Here is a 26,334-nt window from a genome sequence, read left to right as displayed (position 1 = left end):
CAGCACGAGTGCCGTACGTGTTCGAAACGTTTCGCCAACGACGACCAACTGGCCCGACACGTACGCAACGGCCATCAGCTGTGGCAGTGTTCAAAGTGTCCGCAAGTTTTCGACGACATTCACACAATGACCAGCCATCAGAGGACCCATCATCGACAGCATCAGTCGTCCACCTCCACGGGTGGCGGCGGTAGTGATGGTCATCATCAGCAGCACCGGTCATCGGCCGGCAGTGGCAAACAATCGCAGGGCTATCTGTGTTCGTTCAGCGACTGTCGCCAACAGTTCAATCAACTACACGAATATCATCAGCATCTCAATGATGTCCATTTGAAATACCAGTGCCCACTGTGCTCGAAACGGTACGCAACCAGTGAACAATTGACCAAACATGAGAACAGTGTCCATCAGGTTAACCAGCAGATCGACAGCTACCGGTGCCAGTGGTGTACAAATGCCAAATATAAGACCCAACAGGGACTCAAATTGCATATGAAAGCACATCATAAAGATATTTTGTTGGCCACTTCGGCAGCCGGTAATGGTAACTATGGATAGCTAATGGTAGCGGCGGTTACTGCAGTATAATAACTAAATAATAGCTAAATAACAACATACCGGTGCGCGCGTGTGTGTGTATGTGACGTGTATATACACAGTGTATATATATATAATTTATATATTAATATATATATATATGTAAATTATATTATTATTATTAATAATTAATTAAATAAAATGTGATTATACAGTGTTTTTTATGTAAATTGATTTCGACATTCATATATGCATTATATATATTAGACAGTAATACCTAAACATGTGTTCACTTATATAAAATAATTGTGAGATTTTTTTTAAAATAATTATTATATAGAAATTATTATTAAATAATTATATATATTTTTGTTATTCAGTATATAATAATTGTATTGATTTTTTAAAATTAATTATTATTATTTGTGTTGATATTTATAGTACTTAAATAACTTTGGATTTATTTTGTTGTTGTTGTTGTTATTGTTGAATACAATAGGAATAATGTCGAAAAAAAACATTAAGTAAATTATTTATTAATTATTTTTTTTTTGATTTACTAATTATTTTGTTTCACACATACATACATACAATTATAATTACAATCAATCAATCATTTTTAATCATATTATGTAAAATATAAGTACAATACATCATATATAACATAAATCCATAGACCATATAAATTATCATTTTAATTATTGTTTAAATAAATTGTTTAATCATTTATATATATCATTAAAAAATAATTTCTTATATACACAATCTGTACTTAAAATTTTAAAAGAAAAACATTTCATAAAAATAATAATAATAAAATGAAACTAGCTCATTTAATAATAATCTAAATAATTTGTTAATTTAATTATTTAATAGTTTAATAGAGAGAGAGAGAGAGAGAGAGAGAGAAATAGTTTATATTTTACCAAAAATTTGATTCAAAAATTTATTTTAATTTTTGTTTTAGTGTGTATGTGTGTGTGTGTCTAACTAAAACTTATCAGGGTCATCGTAACTCAACAGTGTTATCAATCATACATATATATATATATATTATCATATAATATAATCATATCATATATTATCATATAATATAATCATATCATATATTATCATATAATATAATCATATCATATATTATCATATAATATAATCATATCATATATTATCATACATATACAGTTACCAGACATACTGGATATGAAATTAATTAATATATTATAAATTATTAATTTAAAAAAAAAAACATTTATATTTAAGAAGTTGTTTTTAATGTTTTTTTTGACAAAAAAAATTAAACATTTTTAGTCTTAAAAAAATATTTAATAATTATAATAATTTTTATTAATTTCTCTAAAATAATTCTATAGTAAACAACAATTAATTATAATAATTAATTAAGTAATTAATTAATTAAAAAATGGATCTAGTACCAGAAACTTATCAAACATTCAATCATCTACCTAGACAATTTGCCGATAGTACTATGCGTACATTAGCAGCTAAAAATAGGTAATTAAATAACAGTAATTTTTTATAAAAATTAATTAAATGAATTAAAATATTTATTAATTGTCACTTTTATTTTATAACTAATAATTATTATTTTTTTATTCAACAAAAAAAACTAATATCTATTTTATAAATTTAAAAAAAATAATTATTATTTTTGATAATAAATAAAAATAAATGATTTATTTTTGTTACTATTATTATTAGATTGTATAATCTGGTCATCGATATCGGTCCGGGCGATGGCGGCATTACCCGCAAACTGGCCAAACTATTGAGACATCGGCGTTTTGTGGCCATCGATGGCGATCCGAAAATGATTGACTATTGTCGCCGCCAGGACAGCGACTTGTTGTCGCCGCCGTCGGGCGTCGAGTATGTACTACAAGATCTGAGTCTACCGTGGAATCAGATGTCCGAATCGGTCGGCCAGTTGGCCGGTCAGGCAGATCTGATATTCTCGAATTTTGTACTACACTTTATACCCGATAAACACCAATTGTTGGACATACTGTCTCGGCTGTTGGCCACCGATGGCGGCGGATCATTGCACGCAAACTTGTTAATAGTGGCCGATCTGACCGACCGAATAACAACGGCTGTACCACTACTAGATGGTACCAAACATCTGTATCTATCGGCTGACAAACAGTTGTCTATCTGGCGACAGGCACTCGAGGCTAATGGCCTTACGATAGATGAGTTTCGGGTGACTGACTCCGAGTGGCGTTTGACCCGAAAAGAGATGATCGGTTTAGTAGTATATTATTATTTTCTAATTATTATTATTATTATTATTACTCGCTTTTAATACCCGTCCCCCCGTCTATTGTCCCGTTTATAGCGTTCATACCGGTGCTGATCCAACACTATAACACTATGATTACCGAACCGAAACAGTTTCTATCACTGAGAGAACAGTTGGCTAATCCAGTGTTTGATGCCTATACTAATCCCACCGGTGGTCATAATAATCCCGATGCGTGGACCAAATTTCTAGCCGACAATACCGTTGCCGATGTTGTACTGCATATGAAAATATTGTCGATTATTGCACACAAATAATTTTGATGCAAATAATAATAATGAAAATAGTTTTTTTTATTTATAATAATAATTTTTTATTTGTTTACTAAAATAAAAGTTTTTTTTATTAGTTTTTTTTACAAAAAAATTATTTATAAATAATTACAATTTATAATACAATGAGAGAGAGAGAGAGATATATATATATTTGGTTAAAACTATACAATTGTTTTAAAAAACTGTGTTAAAAAAAATATTAATAAAATATATTGTTATAAATATTAATTATATATAAATTATTATTAGTATTTGAAAAACAGTTCAAATAATTTTTAAAAAAAATATAATTTAGCAATTAAATGTTTTTTTAAATTAATTAATATAATAACATAAAAAACATTATTATTTATTATACACATATTATTATTTAAAAAACAAATATCTAATAAATTTCAAAGTTTAGTAAAAAGTTTTGATTCAAAAAATTGCTTAAAATTTCCTATAATTATAATAATAATATATAATAGGAAATACCAAACCATAGACTAATTGTGCCGCCGATAGCATACATAATATCTTCAAACTCTATAACATAGTGTTCGGTAATGACAGGCGTGAATACCGTTTGCGGGACTAGTGTTACACTAGTTAACTGTTTATTATTATTATTATTATTATTATTATTATTATTATTATTATTATTATTATTATTATTATTATTGTTGCTATCATTGTTGTTTAGCTCATACCTAACATACCTAACATCAAACTCCTGATAATTGCACGGTTTGATTGCTCGGGTTAATAGTCGACAAATTTTATAAATTTTATCTAAATCTTTATCATCTATTACATCATTCATTGGACACCATTTACGATAAAACATATGGCTATCATTCATGTCGGTTATTATCGGAAAATTATAGCCAATTAGTTCAATAGTATGGTTGCCATCTTTAAGATTAAAAAAATTATTATTATTATTATTAACCTGGCTACTATATCTAAACATTGGTATACATTGAAATTCTCGGAAAATTTCGACAATCGGACATTGATCGCCAAATTGATGATAAGGTGATTTTAATTTAGCAAATTGATCATGGTAATTTAATTCTAAATAAAAATTGTCATTGAATGTACAAAAATGCTCGGGCATAGATAATGTTTGCTGGCAACGATAGCCAGGTCGACTCAAACGTCTATAGGTACGTACACTGTAGCCAACGTATAGATTTGTGTGTTGTCCGGGAATTTCTATACGTATTATTTTATCAGGTGATGTGCTAGGTGCAATAACTAATTGGGCATTATTGTATTGATTAGTGTAGTAATCTATATTTTTATCTAGATAATTATTATTATTATTATTATTAAACAATTGGCTAGTGTTGAATACTAGTAAAATTGATTTCAATCGACCATGTTGATTTAGTTTATCGCTTATACGTTGGCGATAGTCGCTAGTAATTGTATGAAATATTTCCCACGTTATTACATAATTGTTGACAAATTTTATGAATAAATTTTCATCAAATTTATTTGGACACTCTAGTCGATTACTATTATTATTAGTAGTATTATTATTATCGCCAAATAATAAACTACACTGGACAGTTATATTATTTAGCCAGCTAATTATCAAATCAATATTGCCATGTCCAAATAGTAATTGTTCTAATTTTAAATGAACTTTATAGTAAACATCCTCTAATTCCCTTGGTATTTTTTCTGGTATTTTACTTAAAATATGACCAGGGTCACCAATTGAAAATTGTATACGTACATTTGGCAATATAATTGACTTGTTGTTACCGATAGCTAAACTGTATTTTGTAATGTTAGTTGTACAATAATAATTTTGATAGATCAAATTATATAATTGACCAATCATCATTATGAAACTTGCAATAAATATCAATAGTTTTATAGACACCAAACAATATTTGATAATTTTCAATAAATATTGTTTAATATGTTTTCTAACAACTATTTCAGTTATTATTGAATAAATTAATTTTAATCTATTCATCAATACTAGTGTTGTATATTCAGTGTTGTTAACGACACTGATTCCTAACCACAGTGTAATCAATGCCAACAATGTTGACAAATATGTCGGTAAATCAATTTTAGCCAACAATACGTACAATGTTTTCCTAAAAAATTTACTATTTATAAAATATTGATATGAATATTGTCGTTGTTGTTGATGATGATGATTATGCACCAAATAAGTTGATTGAACATGGTCAAAACTAGTATAGATAAACTGATCCTGATCACGGCAATCACGTTTACATAGTCTATGCAATCGATTTAAATCAGGTTTTATTAGCTGACAATTATTATTATTATTAAATGTGTTTTCAATTAATTTCTCTATAGACTCGTATGCCGTCCAATACGTACTACTTGAATGACCGCACGCGCGGCGTATCTCATAGAGCATACACTCGGCACGTGATTTTGGCGCACGTGATGACCGATTAATACCAATATATTTATTTAAACTATAATCCAGACAATCAGTGGGATAGGGCGCTGACAACAAGTGTACGTCTACTAGGTTTAGGTTTACTAAATATTTATCAGGCTTACTATATGTCGGATGATCGATAAATGTGCTAAACTGACCATGATCATATTGACCATGTATGGCCAATTGTAGGCTGTGGACATTTTTAATGGCCAGGGCTAATTGAAAATTGGATTGAAATTTTACCGCTGGCCACCACCGATTACCGTAAAATAGTGTCACACAATAGCGGCGGCCGCTATTGTTGTTGTTTGATGGTAGGACCCTATAGTAGGGTTGGGCAATACTATCACAACTGTATGTATTATTAGTATTATTATTAACATCCATAGTATCATCATTACTGTTATCATCCCATAAGTTATCAATAGTTTTATTGATACTTATCATACAATAAACGGTATTATTATTGTTATTATTTGATGATTGATTATACATTAAATAGTGATCCAAACCTATAGCCGCCGGTATGGATATGTTAGGCACCCGATGTCTATAGCATAGGGTAACTGCAGGTAAGTGATGGTCAACTACTGCGGTGTTGACCTCAGTGACCCTTATTTCATAGTTTAAATAGTAGTAAGTTTGTTGGCATAGTTGATAGACTAGTATTAAATAATATAATATCCATTTTGATGTTAAAATATTATTATTATTATTATTATTATTAGCCATATTTTAATTATTGGACTGTAATTTTAATTGTTATAATTAATAAACTTTATTGAAATACTCTCATTAAATAATTTTTCAAAAAAATTTATTAGCGCACAGTTTGCTAGTATGAATTTATTAATATATATTAGTTTTTTAACTACAATTTAAATATATAATTATTATTACGTATAACTTAAAACAAATTTAAATATTAATACTGTATTAATTGTTGATATGACTTTAGTATTTTTTAAACAAAAAAAAATAATAACAGATCAAATATAAAATTTAAAAAAACTGTATTAATAATTACATGTACACTAAAAAATCAATTTTATGTAAATAATGTAAATGCCATTAATATAGTAGAGAATATTAATTATTCAATTAATATTAATAGGATTTTTGTTAATAATATTATTTTTTGTGTGTTATATATCTTGCATTTTTTAGTACCATAGATACTGTATATATTATATACAGGTATATATATATATACTTTTGTAACACAATTATTATTTTTTGTTATTATTTTATAATTTTTTTTTTGTATAATAGCTGTCATATATCTCTAAGACAACTTTAAGGCACTGTTTCTATACACTGTATGTATTGTATATATCAATTGATTTTTTTTATTGATCTATTGTAATATATTTTTTGTATAATAAAGCTAAAATTATTTTATATATACATAAAATATTATTACTAGTATTATTATTAATGTTATTGATTAATAATATTATATTCAAATCAAATTTAAGTCAAATTCTCTCTATTTATTATTTTTTTAAAATTTATTATTAACAATAATTTTTATAAAAAAAATTTTTTTTAATAAATCAAGTTGCTGATTTACTAAAATTTGTTCAATCAACAACAACAAAAATTTATCTAGCTAATATATTTTAATAATAATTATAATAGATGCACTTGAAAAATAAAAATTTATTTATTGAACTTTGTTTTGTAAACATACAATAAGTTTATTATAATAATATCTATATGTTGTTTTCAATTTAATAAAATATATTATTTTTAAATAATAATAATAAATTTATGTTTTGATATTTAAAAAAATTTTTTTTTGTATATAATATAGTAACTCAATATCCAACTAATGAAAACTACAGTAAAATAATTTATAAGTTTAATAAATAATAAATGAAATACTTTTTATTTATTTTTTTGATGATAAATTTAAAAATACATTGATCGTTGAACTATATAAACTGTATATAAAAAAATTGTTATAATTGATAATAACTGTAATAATGATAATAATAATCATTAATTTTTTTTTGGTGAAATTATTTACCATTTTAAAATAAACTTTTTTATTTATCACTTATCTAAACTAATATTGACGCCAAAACATTTTTTAATCAAATAATTAAAACCTATTTAAATATAATAAAAAAAATTTAAGTAAAATTTGTGTAAAACTAGGATTTATGCAAATAAAAAAATTACATTGACACATTTATTTTCGGACACATGATTGTAATATTATTAAATAATTTTTTTTTAAATTTTTTTATTTAGTTTAAACAATCAAAAACAATTTGCTCTATAATTATAATTATTAATTGAATATTATATAGATATTGTATATTGTATTATATAAATAAATTTATTATTAAGCAAATTAATACAAACACACACAAAAAAAATTATCATAATTTTTGTTATCAATAAATAAACAGTAAATTCTAGGGAAATGTAGAAAAAAAAAATATTTATATATATATATATATATTTATTTTATCAATCAATATCTTCAAAATAAAATCATATATAATTGTTTATATATACAGTATATAAGTTTAATATTAATAGTTTATAAAAATTAATGTAATTTTTAATATATATTTATATAAACAACACTTATATTGTCTGTATTTAATTTTTTTTTAAAAATCATTTAAAACTATGATATCATTAAAAGACTGATATTAACTTTTTTTTCGCAGTGTTTATATTATAAAAATTATTATTATAAATAAAAAAGTAATTATTATTATTTTTATTATATGATATCATATTACATATAATACATGTAATGTAAAATTTATTACAAAAACTATTTGATGTAATTTAATTAATAAAAATTTTGTGCTAAAAATATATTGCAATATTATAACTATTTTGTAACAAAAATCAAAACAATTAATAATTTTATTTAGTTTTTAAAAAAAATTTTTTATAAAAAAAAATATGTTTCGCAAACTTTTAATTGCAAACAGTGTCATAACTTTTAGTTTATTATTATTATTATTATTAAAACCATTGATGATCTATGCTATTAGTGATTCACAAAGTAATTATTGAATTTTTTTTTATAAAAATAATAATTTTTAATTTTTGTTTATATTAAATATATCATATAATTATTACAATTAATTTAATTAATAAAAAATGTTATTATTTGTTGCATATTATCTTTATAAAAAAATACTATGAATAATAATTAATTTTTGTTTGTAAAAAATTATTATATATCTAGAATGTACATACAATCTAACCGATGACCATGGTACTATATTGAGTCCAAATTATCCGCAAAAATATCCGTCCCATACACTATGCCAATGGTACATAACTGTCCCCCGTGGACAGTACGCTCTGGTCAAGTTTCGTACGTTCAATACGGAAGCCCTGCACGACTACCTAACTGTATACGATGGCCACTGGCCCCGACCCGATCGATTGTTGGCCAACTATAGCGGTCTGGGCGAAGATTATGATTTTATTGATGGTCCACCGCGTAATAATTTATTAAAAATAAATTCAATAATCGGTACTGGCAACAAACTATTAGTTAAATTTCAATCGGATTATGTATTAGATAGTTATGGATTCAATATAACCTATGAAACAATTAACCAAGGTAATTAATTAATTAATTAATTAATATTCAATAATTATGATAAATATAATAATAATAATAATAATAATTAGTTTTTAGTTTAATGTATTGCAAAAAGTGATTTTGTGTGTGTGTGTGTTGTTTATTATGTAATTAAAATTTAAATTAATTTTTTAATTCAGTAAAATACAGTATAATCTACCTAGTTTAGTTACAGTGCAGCAAAAATTAAACATTAGTTTACCATGCTAATAATAAAAACAAATATATATATATGTAAAATAAATGATGGGTTGCAGTCGTTTTATAAGTTTTTTAAAAGTTATTTATTTAATAAAACAAATTAAAGTATAAATTTTACACAAGTTTTATAAAAAGTAAGTTTAAAGTATTTATGTGTTGATCCAGTGATGAGTTGACTTGAGTTGTCTTATTGAAGGGCACACACTATCTTATTTAATCTCAATTTGCAACAATATTATTGCTGGATGTCTTGGGATCCATTTGAGGTGATGTGGAGTTGGCTCCAGATGTGTGGCACATATGTGATGTGTTATGTTTGGCTCTCAGATACTGAATGGCGGGTAAAGTGGAACACCAGCTTATATATGAACTAATGGTAATAAATGTTTTAATTGTGTTTAAGCGGTGTTCCCGGTCAAGGATTTTAATATAACTTTGTATGTGTATTAATGTTTGTATATATAATTGGCAACTAAAGTCAAATCTATGAGTTGACAATAGTTCAAAAGTTATTATCTAAAATGTTTTTAATTAACACATAGTGTTGAATATAAGGGAAAGTGGTTCCCATGCTATGCATAGAGAGTATTGTCGGTGTATAACAAATACAGTAGATATTATGTGTATGTATGTGTGTACTTACATGTTTAACATAAAGTTAAAGTAAGTGCTATAAAATATTAAATGTAATAAAAGGGTTGAATATTAATTGAAATAGATATTGAGTTTGTATTAGTTTTATTGTTTGCAAAATAAATGTATATCTAAATATAAAATATCAAATATATACTAAAACGAAATTATAATAAAATAAATGCATAAAATAAAAATATATTTTACATATATATTAGTTAACAAACTGTAATAAATTAATATAGATAGTAAATGTTAGTAGTTTATTTATTTATTATTTTTATAATAATGAAATCGGTTAAGAGAATTTTATTTGTAAATTATTTTCTAACCATCTTATTATTTATTTATTTTTTAAAAAAATATAATTAAATTAAATACCTCTCAATAGTTTTTATTATAGTTACCAAAAAAAATGTCAAATATTATTGAAATAGTTATTATATTTATTTTTTTAAACTATAATATTTGAAAAAAATAATAATATGAATTCAAAAACATTTTAATTATATATATAATTTTTTTTTGTAATTAATGTTTTGTAATTATATATATATTTGTGTAATATTTTACAGTTTAATACTTATATTTTTTTATAAAAAAAAACATTTAAATAGTTATTTATAGTTATAATAAAATAGCGTTTACTGGTTGTGTTCGGTGGCATACTCTAAGTCATTGTAATTAATAGCATCGCCGCTAACATCACCGCCGCCGCCACTGCCGCTGTTTAAGACTCCTCTCATTTATTAAATAATTGTTTTTTAATAATCAATAAATAGGATGTGGATTAACAATGGATGAGATTAGTGGTGTATTACATACTCCTGGTTATCCCGATCACTATCCGTTTGCATTGAAATGTAATTGGAATATTACGGTTCAGCCGGGTAAATGTATCATGATCGAATTTACCGATTTCGATACGGAAATCAACTATGATCATTTGGTTATACACGACGGTTTCGATTGGAACAGTAGCTATATTACCTATACGGGTAATAAAGTACCGCCCACTGTAATATTTGTGACCAATCATATACAGCTAAAATTTTCAAGCGATCACAATAAACCGGGTCGTGGATTTCGATTGACTTATCAGGCTATTGATCTAAGTACTAGTTAGTACATTTTATTGTTTTTTTTAATTTTTAATTTAACTATTTTTTAACCAACTATTTTTTTTAACTATTTTTAACTATTTTTTAACTATTTTTTAACTATTTTTAACTATTTTTAACTATTTTTAACTATTTTTTTCTAAAAAAGTGTTCGAAAATGAAATATCTGAGGCATTACAATACAATGACAATACAATCGATAATAATAATAATACTAGAGTTAAATTGGATCCGTTTGTCTGGATCAGTTTGACATTGAATGGCCTATTGATAATTATAATTATCGTATTGGTGCACAGGTAGGTGATGGTGGGGGTGGGTGTGTGTGTGTGGGTGATCACCTAGTTAAAATAATATTAATATTTTTTTATCTTATATATTTATATAGATCACGTGCCAGATACAATAGTCTAGCTAATAATATATTGAAATCGCATATGACTAATATTAATAAATATGAATGTATGGTAAACGATGATGATGATGATGTCGATAATGGCAATGCTAGCAATGCTAATAATGCTAATAATAGAGATTCTATGACTGTCAATACAATCAACTATAGTAGCAATAATAATAATAATAATAATATTAATAATTTTAATGATGATATCAATGGTGATGATAATAATCATTATCATAATCAGTACAATAATGATACTAATGTTTTACTACATATTTAGTTTAATTGTGAAAAAAATTATATATAAATTTATAATATTTTTAAAAAAATATATTAAAAATTTATATATAAAATAAAACATTAATATTCTGTTTTATTTTAATGCTTACTAATTATATAAAAATAATAATTAATTAAAAATAATATTTGTAAATAAATTATTCAGAAACTATCATAATTCAAATTTTTTTTTTTAAATGTAACAATTTATTAAAAGCATAATATTTTTATCAAATAAGTTATAACTTATTATAATATAAAATTAGTGATTTAAAAGTTAAAAAATAATTTAATTAAAAGATTCCTGTTAATTTAGTTATTATTATTTTTAAATAAAAAATTATTATTATAAAATAATTAAACTTTAAAAGACATTTATGATAAAAAAGTTTTAGCAAGCTAGTTTAATATTCTAAACGTAATATATGTATTTAATCACTTTGGTACTATTTATAACATGTTACTCATACAATATTAATGTATGTAAAAGACCAAAATCAGTGCATTACATTAAATTTTTAAATTGACAAGTTACAAATCACTATTTATTTACACACATACACATACACATACACATACACATCACATCACATACACATACACATACACATACACATACACATACACATACACATACACATACACATACACATACACATACATACACATACACATACACATACACATACACATACACATACACATACACATACACATACACATACACATACACATACACATACACATACACATACACATACACATACACATACACATACACATACACATACACATACACATACACATACACATACACATACACATACACATACACATACACATACACATACACATACACATACACATACACATACACATACACATACACATACACATACACATACACATACACATACACATACACATACACATACACATACCACACACTATGCTGTAAAGTAAACGTCACTCTCATAAAAACATATGTGTAATGCTATACACACTGTGTATTACATACACATACATACAGTAGTTAGCAGTTTATAAAGTATAGTCATCGCCGGTATTCACACACACATCCCGAGGCCAACACCCAATCCAAACGAGACAAACACTGCCGACTAGTGGACTATTAGACTAAAGTGGACAATGAAAGCCCTAATACTAGTGGGCGGTTACGGTACTAGACTGCGACCGTTAACACTATCGCAGCCCAAACCGTTGGTCGACTTTTGCAACAAACCGATGATTTGCCATCAAATCGAGGCTCTCGTTGAGGTCAGTTGGTTGGTGTGTGTGTTGGTGTGGTCACCGACGGGGACTGCGGCCGTGACGACCCCAACTCCCGTCGGGACAAACCTTTTTATAATAAAAATAATAATCGTCGGGTGATTATAATAATTGTGACATTAATTTTTGTTATTGTTTTTTTCGGCTAATTCTAGGCAAACGTCAAACACGTTATACTAGCGGTCAGCTATCGCGCAGAACTGTTGGAACGGGAGATCAAGGCCTGGGAACAAAAAGTAAGTACTTTTTTATTTGCCGCCCGACTGACTGTCCCGATAGACATCTCATTACTGAAACTGATTGTAATGTCTCTCTCTCTCTCTCTCTTTCTCTCTCTCTCTCTATGTTTGTCTTTGTGACCGATCGGCCGACCGATTAGATGGACATCAAGATTACGATATCGCACGAAGAGTATCCGTTAGGTACGGCCGGACCGCTTGCGCTGGCCCGCGACCAGTTGACCGCAGACGGCGAACCGTTTTTTGTACTAAACAGCGACATTATCTGTGATTTCCCGTTCAAACAGATGATCGACTTTCATCGGTCGCACGGCCGACAGGGAACTATTGTTGTAAGTGTTATCGGCTGATTGTTTGCGTGGTTTTCGGTCACTGATTGTGTATTGTGTTGTTTTTTTCAGGTGACCCGTGTCGAGGAACCGTCCAAATACGGTGTCGTCGTCTACGACAATCAGAGCGGCCAAATCGATCGTTTTGTCGAAAAGCCGACCGAATTTGTGTCCAACAAAATCAATGCCGGAATGTATTTGTTTGAGACATCAGTTTTGGACCGAATAGAAGTAATAATTAGCCGAAACCTTTCACTCACTCACTGACCGTTTTTTTTTGTTTGTTAATTGTTTCTATAGTTGAGGCCGACATCTATCGAAACGGAAGTGTTTCCCGCAATGGCCAGCGACCACAATCTCTATGCTCTGGATTTGCAAGGCTTCTGGATGGACGTCGGCCAACCCAAAGACTATCTGACCGGACAGTCGCTGTATTTGACTTCGTTGCGTCAAAAGCAGCAAAAACAGGAACAACTATATCAGGGTAAAGGTATTGTCGGCAATGTGTTGGTCGATCCGACCGCCAAAATTGGCAAACAATGTCGTATCGGACCCAATGTAACCATTGGTCCGAATGTGGTGGTCGAGGATGGCGTCTGTATGAAAAGGTGTACCATTTTGGGCGACACTATTGTCAAGTCTCACTCGTGGCTCGATTCGTGTATTGTCGGCTGGAAGTGTGTAGTTGGCCAATGGGTCGGTATTATCATTATTATTTGATTAATTGTAATGTGTTTATACTGTATACTAATTATTGTCGTGTCGTCGGGTGTGCATCGGTAGGTTCGTATGGAAAACGTTACCGTTTTGGGCGAAGACGTTGTAGTCAAGGATGAGCTCTATCTGAACGGTGCGAAAGTATTGCCCCATAAAGTGATCTCACAATCGGTTGCCGATCCCAACATTATTATGTAAAATGTTACTGTTTTTTTGTATTTACCGGTAGAGCTCCGGGAGATTATTTAATACAACAGTTTCCTCAACAACAAAAAACTACTTTCCTCTACCCCCACCCCCACCCCCACAGTCTTGATTATAATATTGTTATATTTTGTTTATATTTACAATACAGTAATTACCGGTAATATCAAGGCTAACAAATATTGTATACATTTTTAAAAAAAAAATACTATAATCAAGTATAATATTTTTATTATTTTTTAAAAAATATTTATTATTATTTTTATATATATATTAATAATTATAATTATTTAATAATTTATTTTTATTGTTTGCGAGGGGGGGGGGTAAAAATATTCCATAATATTTTGCATAGATTTTACATAGAAATATGAATTTTTATTTTTTTATAATGCCATAGATTTTTTATTATTACCTCAATTATTACAAATATTTATATATATATATATATAAAATTATTGATAATTATTTTTTACTGTAGAAAAATTATATATTAATATATATACTGTAAATTAATATGCATTTATAATACTGTATATATATATATATTTATAAATATCTAGAAGACCTATATATATTACCAAATTTTTTTATATATAATAGTAGAAAAAACAATTATCAATGAAATTATAATTTATTGATAATTGTTGAAATTTTTTTTTTATAATCAATGGATTTTATATATGATATATTAAATATATAATTAATTTAAGCAGTAATTACTGTAAATTTAAATTAATGATATAAAAATAATGTTATCAAAAATTATAATAATAATAATAACAAAAATCGTTTCGCAAAAAAATATTTAGTCAAAAAAATAAATAAATAATTCAAATTTAAAAAAATCAATCAATTATTATAATTCAATTGTTATTACCGTAAAAAAAATCAATTCAATTCAATTACCATATTTTCATTGGAAAGCTTATTACTACTGTATAATAATAGTGTAGTAGGGAAGTAATGGTATGTAATGTAGAGGACAGTTAGGTAGTGGTGGAGTAGGAATGGTCACTATCACTACTACTACTACTGACTACTACGGGCGGATGTCCGACGCCTGCGTCCGACAACAACAAGATCTGGTGGCTTAAAATCGTAGATACCGTGAGCTTTGCGCCGATGATGACGCAAATAGACAGGACTGGGAAATTTTTTGAGACAATCGCTTAGATCGCACTGGTAGTCAATACCCAAATGCAGGTGCCGATGATCATCGAGATGATGCCGGTGTATGAAACGTTTGCCACAGTCGGGCCAATCGCACGGAAACTGGCCGACACGGCCCCTGTCAGCCCTGAGCGTTGATCGTCGATCAGTCGGCGGCGGCGATGCTGATGACGACGTCCCCCCATTATTGGCACTCAATTGCAACCGTATCTTAAGCTCCGGCCTATTACTACTACTGCTGGCAGCGGCGGCTGCGACGGCGGCAGCAGCTATAGAAGCGGCCAAAATGTTTTGTTTGGTCGAACCCCGAGGTCGTCCTCTTTTTCTTTTAATTTCTGAAGGAACAACATCATCCTCAGTACCACTGGTGGTGGTGATAGGTATGTGTTCCTCAATGTTGTTGTTATCATTGTTATTGTGGTAGTTGTCGTCGTTGTTGTTGTCTGTTTGGTTTGTTGTACCGAATATCTGACCAATATTTACGTCACTAAAACTATTACTATCGTTATCGTTGTTGTTGTTGTTATGGTTATTATTTGTGCATTTTGTTGGCCGACGGCCGCCGCCGCCGCCACCAACTCTAGTATTGTTGGTATCGTTGACCGCTTGTTGTTGATGTTGTTTAACAGTCGATGAATGTCCTGAATGTTTTTTACCATCTCTAACCACCCGACTATCATCATCATCAACATCATCATCATCTGTACCAATGTTTGATGGATTAAGAATCCTATCGCGTTTTAGTGACCACTTTTGTCTTTCGTACTGTCGATGATAGCGGCGCCGATGTATACGCAAATACACTGGACTGGGAAATGTTTTACCGCAACCGTTGTCGCCATCGCACTGATAGGTAATACCCAGATGCAGATGTCGGTGATCGTCCAAATGTTGTTTATGTTTGAATCGTTTGCCACAGTCGGGCCAATCGCACAAATTGCTACCAACGCTACTACTAATACTATCGTCACCACCACCACCCCCGCTACCATTACCACTACCACCACCACCAATACCATCACCAATACCGTCATCATCACCCATAAAGAACCTGTTGTTGTTATTATTATTGTTCCAGTAGTCGTTGACTATCTTTTCGGGCGTTAAGTGTTTGCTGTGGCCCGACTGGCCAGCACTGGTAGCTGTTTTTCTTTTAGCCTTAAGATAATTAGGTTTGCGGCCGGGTCTACGTTTTGTTGTGACCACTACTAGTTTGTTGTTGTTGTCATTGTCCGAGTTATGTTGTCTAGTATTATCGTTATGGGCGCTATTAGTGGTCGTCCTCATAGAAGTGTAGTCAAATGTGCTGCGGCTGCTGCCACCGCCGCCGCCACCACCAACAGCCCTGTTAGTAGTATTAGTAGTTGTTGTTTTAGAGGCCACCGACTGGTGTTTGACCAGCAAATGTCTGGACAGTTGGTCTCTGGTCTGGAAAATACGATGACATTCGTTGCAAACGTATGAATGGGAATCGATGTGTACAGTAGTCATATGGTTGTCCAATTGGTCGACCGTTTGAAATAGTTTACAACAAGCAGTGCATCGGTAGCTGAGAGACGATCGCAAGGGCGGCGGCAAAGCTTCTTCTACTTCATTGTCGTAGTTGTTGTAATTGACTTCAATCGGCAATATTGGCGGCTCATAGTCGTCGACGTTGTCGTAGTTGTTATCATCGATAAACTGGTGGCCATTTTCGGCGATTATCACATCAGCCGCCGCCGCTGCGGCCGTCGATACTTCTTGTTTGACGTGAACTATACGCGTGAAGAAAAAAAATAAGTCTATTATTTAGCAACTGATCTCTACTTCTGAAGTAGTTTCTTGAGACTTACGGGTCGACCGATGTCCGCCACCACCACCGCCGCCGACTGCGGCAGCACTATAGCCGCTATTAGTTAACACATTGTCAGCGTTGTCGTCGTCATCATCATTAGCGGCCACTCTCTGTGTGGCCAACAGTGTCCTAAATTCGTCGTTTGATTTCATAATATTTGCATAGAGTTGCCGACTGCTTGACTTTGGCTGCCGATGACAGCGACAATCGCGGATCAAAACAATAGCATCTTTGCGTATGTCATCCAATATCGAGTTCAATAGCCGAGCAAACGACAGATCGTCGGCCAGCCGTTGATTGTCTTCGTATAGTTCGTCCAATAGGTTGCTAATCATTAGTGATTCATCGGCCGATTCATTGGCCGCCGATGATTGGTCTTTAACGGCCGACAATTTGTTGGTCACTTTGGTTGTGGCCGCCGACATGTTGTTGTATTCGGGCGGACACTATCTTTTTGATCGATGTGTGTCCTCGCGATGTCAATAACAGGACTTCGGTCGCGGCGGTGATTATTATATCATTTATATATGATATATATAATAATCAGTGATTATTATGACTGTAATAAACACTACTTTTTTTGTTTGTTTTGTTCAATTGATTTCAATGACATTAAAAAAACATTACACAAGTGTTTACATAATATTTGTTATTATTATTATTATTATTATTATTATTATTATTATTGTAAAAACATTACAATTGTTTTCATTATTATTATTATTAGTATTTTTTTAGATTTTTTGTTTGTTTGTTATGTGAGAGTTGAATGTACAGTAAGTGTTAGTTACAAACAAACAAACGTATAGTTTATATGATAATAATAATAATTTTAAATTATTAAACGTTTTTTTTATGGGAGATATTAATGAAAAATACTGTACATATAGTTATACTGTATTTTTTTATTTTTATTGTTAATAAAATTATTATTATTATAAAAAAAAACTATAACTCACGTATATATTTGTGTAAACGTGTTATGTATTATACATATTGTATTATAATACAGTATTGGACTTTATATATATATTTTTACGTCAACGTCATCTATTGGTGAATGCGTATTAATTTTTAATTTTTTTTTAAATTAAAAATTATAAAAATGTACATAGTAAATGTAAAATATTAAAATATACGTACGTGTATTTATATGTGTAAATATTAATCAATTTTTTTAAAAAAAATTAATTAATTAAATTAGTAATTCTAATTAATTTTTTTAAATAAAAATAAATATTACGCTAAATATTTAAATTTATTAAATTATTTAGGAATAATTAATATTTTTTATTTTTTTTAATTACTTAATTAAATTTAAATATTTATTTTTAAAAAACCACAATTAATTAGTATAAAAAAAATTATCGTTGTTTGTATTATATATTTTAAGTTAAAAATAATATTATTAGCTTACCCATATGTTTTTTAATATATTAAATTAAATTATATATACAAAATAAATTTAGCAAGCTATATGCAATTTAATTTACTTGTAATTAAACTGTATTACTATTTTAGTTTTATTATTAATTAAATTAGTAATAAAAAAATTTATTTTAGCAACTTTTAATAATTTTAAATAACAAATTATCATTATCATCATTATTATTATAGCTATTATTATTATTATTATTATTATTATCATTATCATTATAAATTATAAAAATAAATCAAACACATATGCTTTATATTTGTTATTTTTTAACTTTGTATATATATATATACTGTATATACAAAAAAAAGTTATTATAAAATTTATTGCAATATTATATCTAAAATAATAAATAAACTGATGAATCATTTAAAAAAATAAAATAATATATTTATTATAAAATTTTCTATTATACACAGTAATAATTGTATAATATTATCATTTTAACAAATTTTGCTTATAATTTAATATAATATTATTTTAGTTTTAAAATTAATTAATTTTTTAATAATATATAATTTCTTTTATTACTATTATTGATATTTTTCGGCTATTTTTATAGTCAACAAAAAATATCTTAAATAGCGTATTGTAATCTGTATAAAGATATAGTTGAAATTTATTTTATTTAAAAAACAAAAAAAAATTTGTTATTTTAGTTATTTTTTGAAATTATTAAATGATTATAACACAACATACCTGTGCTAGAAAGGGAAACGTCATAACAAATAGCTTACCAATAGAGAAGCCATACATTGATTGAAGCCGTTTACTTGAAAACGTTATCTCAATTAATGTCAACAATTTTAGCTTAAGTTTGACACCGACACCACTATTGGTGGACAACAATATTGTTGTCTGACAGCCGTAGAGCTGTCCGGGCGATAGTCGGACCCGTTTGGCCACTAGTGAGGCATAAAACGATTGGACAAAAACATATATCCAAATATATAGGCTACCCGTTGAGCACAGGGTCCACTCTATCCAATTGAGTCGTTGCCATTCAAACAGTATAACGTAGGTCAGGGCCAGATTCAGGGGCATCAGTGTAACCATTAGATACAGATAGTAGTGTTGCCAAAATTGATTGAATCGTTTGATTTGGCCAAGCACAGTTACCTGTTCCTGGATTATCCAGTACAATTTATTGTTGGAAAATATAGAAATTTTCAATTTATTATTATTATTATTATCATGATGATTGTTTTTATTTTTATTATTGGTATTTTTGGACCAATTAGCTAGCAGATTTTTCAAAATAGTATCCAGGCACTCGGAACGCCAAATAAAATATAGACAAATTAGATGAAAAAATGAGCTAGCTAAACAAATATCATGTGCTGTAATTGATACACTTAGTGTGAACAAGGATATAAATGTGATGGCTAAAATTAATTGTGACCATGTATAGAATTTCAATATCATTATCACCATGGACAAATAGAATAAAATATCTAGATATAAATAATTTATTATTATTATTTTATTAGTATAAACAATTTATCATCATCATACAGTATATGTTATTAATACTATGAAGATAAATTGTTTTTTTATCTAGCTAAATATTTAATTTATTATTTACAAACTATCAAATATATACAGTTTATTTATGTATAATTTATAGTGATAGTTTGTAATTAAAAATAAACTTAAAATAAAATAGTTTAGTCTAGAAATAACAAAATAATAATCTAACAAATATAATACAGTTAGTATTATATAGTTACCAATTGAATAGATAGACCAGTTGACTAGTTTATAGACTAACCGAGCTCTATGTCTAAGCCGATGGACAACAATTAGACTATCGGTGCTTTGGATGGCCAGCGCTTGCAATCTATGAACTGTTATATTGGTATCGGTAGTCAATTGGATCAATTGATGCCAACTATAGTTAAGTTGTTTATCACTGTCCCGCCTAGTTGTCGGCATATGAAACAATCGGTGCATACCGTAGCCCAACATCATTGTCTGGAAATTAGTAAATTGAATGAATCGATGGCCAATAAGCATAGATATGTCAAATAGGATCAGCCGGTGCTCAGCAGTGTTGATAATATTTGTCATAAACAATAACTGTTTGATTATGTTAAACAAATGACACAATAATATTAATTGTGATTTAAATAGTTGTGATTGACTTTGATTGCCAGTAATTTTTTTGATATACTGTTTAATCATAATTATATAATATATATAGTGTATTATTAATAGTGATTTTTTTGTTGTTGAAAAATATTTATATATTTAAAAAAAAGTAAAATTATTTACATATTCAATATATATATAAATTAATTTTTTATTATTAATATAGTATTTATTTTTTTAAACAATAATAAAACCTAATAAATACAATATTAAACATCAAACAACAACAATATTGATTGCTATAGTAATTAATTAATAAAACATTAGTTAATTATAATTATGTCTACATTTTATATATTATTTATAGTATATATTTTTAATGATAAACCATAATTAAAAAAATACGATTTATTATTTTTTTTAAAAATAGATTGAATGTCCTCTAGTATTGTAAATCAAGTAAATTATATTTTATTTTTCGATGCTTTATATTGTATGTAATAAATATTAAATTTTAGTAAATAAATATTACACAAATAAGTACAAGTATTTGTTTAAAAACATTTTTATTTAACATTTAGTATATTGTATAGCATTAAAAAAAATTAATTAAAACAATAGCTAATAATAAAATAAATATATAAATTTCAAGTTTAAGTTACGAAATAAAAAAAACTTAATTAATTATTTTTATTTTTCATATATTATTAGTACACAAATAATTTTTTTTATTATTTTTATTTGTCATATATTATTAGTACACAAATAATTTTTTTTATTTTTTTTATTTGTCATATATTATTAGTACACAAATAAATATTTAATTATACAATAATATTAGATATTATTATATTTTTTAAACATATATTGATATTAATATTAAAAAAAATAATTTATTATTTAGTTTTTTATAATTACAATCAAATATTATAGTCTAATTATTATTATTATTATTATTATTATTATTGATATTTTTTTGCTAAATTGATAGTCAATAAAAAATACCGTAAATAACGTATTGTTATCTATAAATATAGATTGAAAAAAAAATTGATAAATATTTTTTTTAATTAAAATTATTGTAATAAAAATAAATAAATATGTATTTTTTTAAAAATGCATACCTGTGCCAAAAATGGGAATGTCATAACAACCAGTGAGCCTATAGAAAACCCGTACACACAACGAGTTTGTAGTCTAACCGTTTGACTAACCGTTTCAATTAGTGTCAACAGTTTTAGCTTAAGTTTGGCGCCGCCGACACCACTACTATTGGTCAACAATATTGTCTGACAGCCGTAGAGCTGGCCGGGCGTTAGTCGGGCACGTTTGGCCACTAGTGAGGCATAAAACGATTGTAGGAAAACAAATATCCATATATACAGGATACCCAATGTACACAGTGGCCAAGTTATCCAATTTAGTCGATCACCATCAAACACAACAACATAGGTTAGGGCCAGATTCAGGGGCATCAATGTAACTGTTAGATACAGATAGTAATGTTGCCAAAATTGATTGCACCTGCCTAACTGTTCAAGCAATTGACCCTGATTATGTAGTATCCAGTACAATTTATTGTATGCAAAAATTAGTCTAAAAATTTTGCGCCTATTATTATTATTATTATTATGGTTGCCATTGTTAGTTAGTTTTCTAAAATTAACAAGCAGATTTTTTAATTGATAGCCCTGACATTGGGAACGCCATATGAAATAGCAGCAAATTAGATGAAAAAATGAGCTTGGTATACATAGATCACGTGCAGCAATATAGATACTTATTGTAAACAATAGCATGGATGGTATAGCTAGTATAAATTGTTTGAATGTATAAACTTTGAATATAATAACCACCAGTGAAAGATTGAATAAAATATCTAGGTTATATATATTTAAAAAAAAATTAAATTATTATTATTAATTATAAATTAGACATCATCATCATATAATTTTTCTAGATAAAACTTTTAAAAAATTATTTTTTTTTATTAAATTAATATATTTAAAAATTAGCTAGATAAGAAAATTTTTTTAATGCTAGAAATAAAATAATAATTTATACACAATTTATATGATATATGTTATTAATATTATGAAGATTAATTATTTTTATCTAGCTAAATATTTATTTATTTTTAAATTTTATTTTTACAAAATATATATATACAGTACCGTATATATATAATTTATTTATGTATAATTTATATTGATAGTTTGTAAAAATAAAATAAAAATAAAATAGTTAAGCTAGAAATAAAAAAAAATAATAATCTACAGTTAGTATTGTATAGTTACCAATTGAATAGATAGCCCAGTTGACTAGTTTATAGACTAACCGAGCTCTATGTCTAAGCCGATGGACAACAAGTAGACTATCGGTGCTTCTGATGGCCAGTGCTTGCAATCTATGAACTGTTATATTGGTATCGGTTGTCAATTGGATCAATTGATGCCAACAATAGTTAAGCCGTTTATCACTGTAGGTAGTCGTCGGCATATGAAACAATCGGTGCATACTGTAGCCCAATACCATTGTCTGCAATGCGGTAAACTGGTCAAACCGTTGGGTAACACCTAAAAGCAATGATGTATCAAATAGGATCAGCCGGTGCTCAGTACTGGTAATAACGTTTGTCATAAACGATAACTGTTTGATTATGTTAATCAAATGACACAATAATATTAACTGTGTTTTAAACAGTTGTGATTTGCTTTTATTGCCAGTAATTTTTGTTATATAATGTTTAATCATAATTATTACTATTATTATACTGTATATTATTATCTATATATGTTGTAATATTAATAGTGATTTTTACTTTATTTTTTTTGTTGGGAAAAAAATTAGTTAAACTAAAATTTTTTAGACAAACAGTAAAGTTTTTTCAATATATAAATTTATTTATTATTATTATTATTAAATTTTTTGATAATAATAAAACCTAATAAATATTTAACAACAACAACAACAACAATATTGATTGCTATAGTAATTAATTATTTAATAAACATTAGTTAATTATATAATTATGTCTATATATAACATATAATATTATACATACTATAAATATATTTATAGTTTATTTTTTTTAATGATAAAATCATATATAATTCAAAAAATAGGATTTATAATGAAAAAAAAATAGATTCAATGTCCTCTAGTATTGTAAATAATATTGATTATTAATAAAACAATGTTTTACACAAACACTTTATAAAAAACCATAAATTTTTAACAATAATGATTGATTAAAGCAATTAATTTATATACTATAGTACTGTATATATACAGTATATAATAAATATTATAATCATTATAAACCATAACTATAAAAATATGTACTAAATTATAAACTTTATATATAAATTTAAATTTAAAAATAAAAATAAATTATATCTATAATGTTTTTCTTTGATATTGAAAATTATAGTTTATTATTATTATTATTAGTATTTTTTTAATTAAAATGATATAATGTAAATATAATGTAAATATTGCATAAAGTTAACTATAAGTCAATGATATTTAATTTATACGTACAAACTATTATTACTAAATATAAAACTATATATTAACATAATTATATATATATATATTTTTAATTAAAATATAAAAAAAATTATTATTATTATTTACTTTGTCTACAAATAATTTATTATAATTTGTTATTTTGCAATATTTAAATACAGTACTACAACTGTATAACATTTTGAAATAATATTTACCGGTAATTAATATTTTTAATAAGTTTTTTTTAAAAATAACTAGTTTAATAGTTAAATATAGTTTTAATATAACTGTACTAAAAAATTCATAATAACCTAGGTAAATAAATGATATCAAACATAATATATATTAAAAAAATATTTAATATTTAACATAAATTTACAAATAAGATATACATTTCAATGATTATAATATAAATTATCTTATATTTGCTATACTGTATACATTAAACCAATATTAACTAATATATAGACAACAATACAATATGTTAAATAAATGCAACAATTGATTAAAAAATAAAAAATAAAATTATTTTCTAAAAAAATGCTAATAAAAACTTTATTTAGTTTCAAAAAAATCACGGTAGGGCTCAGTTCACTCAGCCAACCACCCATTCAATCTACCTGTCCATCGATACTTAACTATATACACGGCATATATATATATATATATAACAAATGATGAGTGATGATAACAACCCAGCCACCAGTAGCATCAGCACAGGTAGCCAACAACAACCACCACCACCAGTGATGTCTGTGGATGAGTTGCGCACAGTTATCGATGAGCACCGGGCTAATCTTAACTCCATGATTGTCGACTTGTACGACAACTACTTGGACGATATGAGGCACCGGTGTTTACTTAATACCGATGTCATCACCACCACCACCAACACCAGTGATGATGATCGTCGTCGGCAACTGGACAACGAAACTCTAAGTTATATCGAAGATATTGGCAACTGTGCCGATGATATACAGGAAGCGCTGGTAGATTTGGACGACCAATACAACGATGTTATCAGTATTGAACCCTATATGCATCTATTGGTCAGTATGGTTGAACTGTACTATTTGGCCGATGATTTGAGACAACTGTGCCAGCAATGGATTAAACAACAACAACAGTTGATGGACAGCAACAGCGGCACCGGTAGTAGTGGTGGTGGTGGTGGTGGTGGTGTCGCCAACACATAATAATAATAAGGGAACGGTAGATGTGTTGGACGGACGGACAAACATAATCAGCTATGAAGTAAAATGTGTAGTTTAATGGAGAAAATAGAGGGGAGAGAAGGGAAGGGGAACTGTATATAATAAATGATTAGATGATTATATGATTTGATTTAAATAATTAATTACAATATTTTTATTTTTTGTTTGTTTGTTTAATATAAGATATATATATATATAAACTATTTGTTAATATTAATATTAATAAAAACTATATATTCTTAATTAATTACAATTACATTAAATAGTTTTTTATTAAAAAAATAATTTATATATTTTGTCTATAATTTAGTCTTAGTTTACAATAACATTAAATTTATTATTGAAATATAAAATTATAATTAATTATTAGCTATTTTTTTAATTGAGTCAAATAATTAAAAAAATGAATTTTTTAAAAATAATTTATTAATAAAATTAATAATTTGATTTACATTAAATAAATGCATAGTATGTAG

At 27.3% G+C, this 26,334-nt stretch overlaps 4 protein-coding genes across 4 annotated transcripts; 3 read left to right on the top strand and 1 right to left on the bottom strand.

Annotated features, from left to right (window-relative positions):
* The first annotated feature begins 1,957 nt into the window (after positions 1-1,957).
* On the top strand, positions 1,958-3,114 carry LOC128959693 (uncharacterized). Its single transcript, XM_054305695.1, has 3 exons — positions 1,958-2,049; positions 2,257-2,801; positions 2,894-3,114. Exons 1-3 carry the CDS (start codon positions 1,958-1,960, stop codon positions 3,112-3,114), a joined length of 858 nt encoding a protein of 285 aa, XP_054161670.1.
* Positions 3,115-8,489: 5,375 nt separating this feature from the next.
* Positions 8,490-11,820, top strand: LOC128959692 (CUB and sushi domain-containing protein 2-like). The gene is made up of 5 exons (XM_054305694.1): positions 8,490-8,591; positions 8,778-9,161; positions 10,799-11,137; positions 11,286-11,436; positions 11,526-11,820. Exons 1-5 carry the CDS (start codon positions 8,564-8,566, stop codon positions 11,818-11,820), a joined length of 1,197 nt encoding a protein of 398 aa, XP_054161669.1. The 5' UTR covers positions 8,490-8,563.
* Positions 11,821-12,737: 917 nt separating this feature from the next.
* Positions 12,738-14,845, top strand: LOC128959411 (mannose-1-phosphate guanyltransferase beta-like). Its single transcript, XM_054305354.1, has 6 exons — positions 12,738-13,097; positions 13,265-13,345; positions 13,489-13,680; positions 13,750-13,908; positions 13,978-14,373; positions 14,461-14,845. The coding sequence occupies exons 1-6, from the start codon at positions 12,969-12,971 to the stop codon at positions 14,590-14,592; spliced, it is 1,089 nt and encodes a 362-aa protein (XP_054161329.1). The 5' UTR covers positions 12,738-12,968; the 3' UTR covers positions 14,593-14,845.
* A 635-nt stretch (positions 14,846-15,480) lies between these two features.
* Positions 15,481-18,124, bottom strand: LOC128959586 (GATA zinc finger domain-containing protein 16-like). The gene is made up of 2 exons (XM_054305580.1): positions 17,604-18,124; positions 15,481-17,525 (listed from the first exon to the last, which is right to left on the bottom strand). Exons 1-2 carry the CDS (start codon positions 18,028-18,030, stop codon positions 15,631-15,633), a joined length of 2,322 nt encoding a protein of 773 aa, XP_054161555.1. The 5' UTR covers positions 18,031-18,124; the 3' UTR covers positions 15,481-15,630.
* Between the last annotated feature and the right edge of the window lie 8,210 nt (positions 18,125-26,334).

This window comes from Oppia nitens, unplaced genomic scaffold, assembly GCF_028296485.1.
Source record: "Oppia nitens isolate AA-2021 unplaced genomic scaffold, nextdenovo-longstitch-racon4-pilon3 scaffold4_pilon_pilon_pilon, whole genome shotgun sequence".
Classification (NCBI taxonomy): Eukaryota; Metazoa; Arthropoda; class Arachnida; order Sarcoptiformes; family Oppiidae; genus Oppia; species Oppia nitens.
This window is presented reverse-complemented; position numbering and strand designations above follow the sequence as displayed.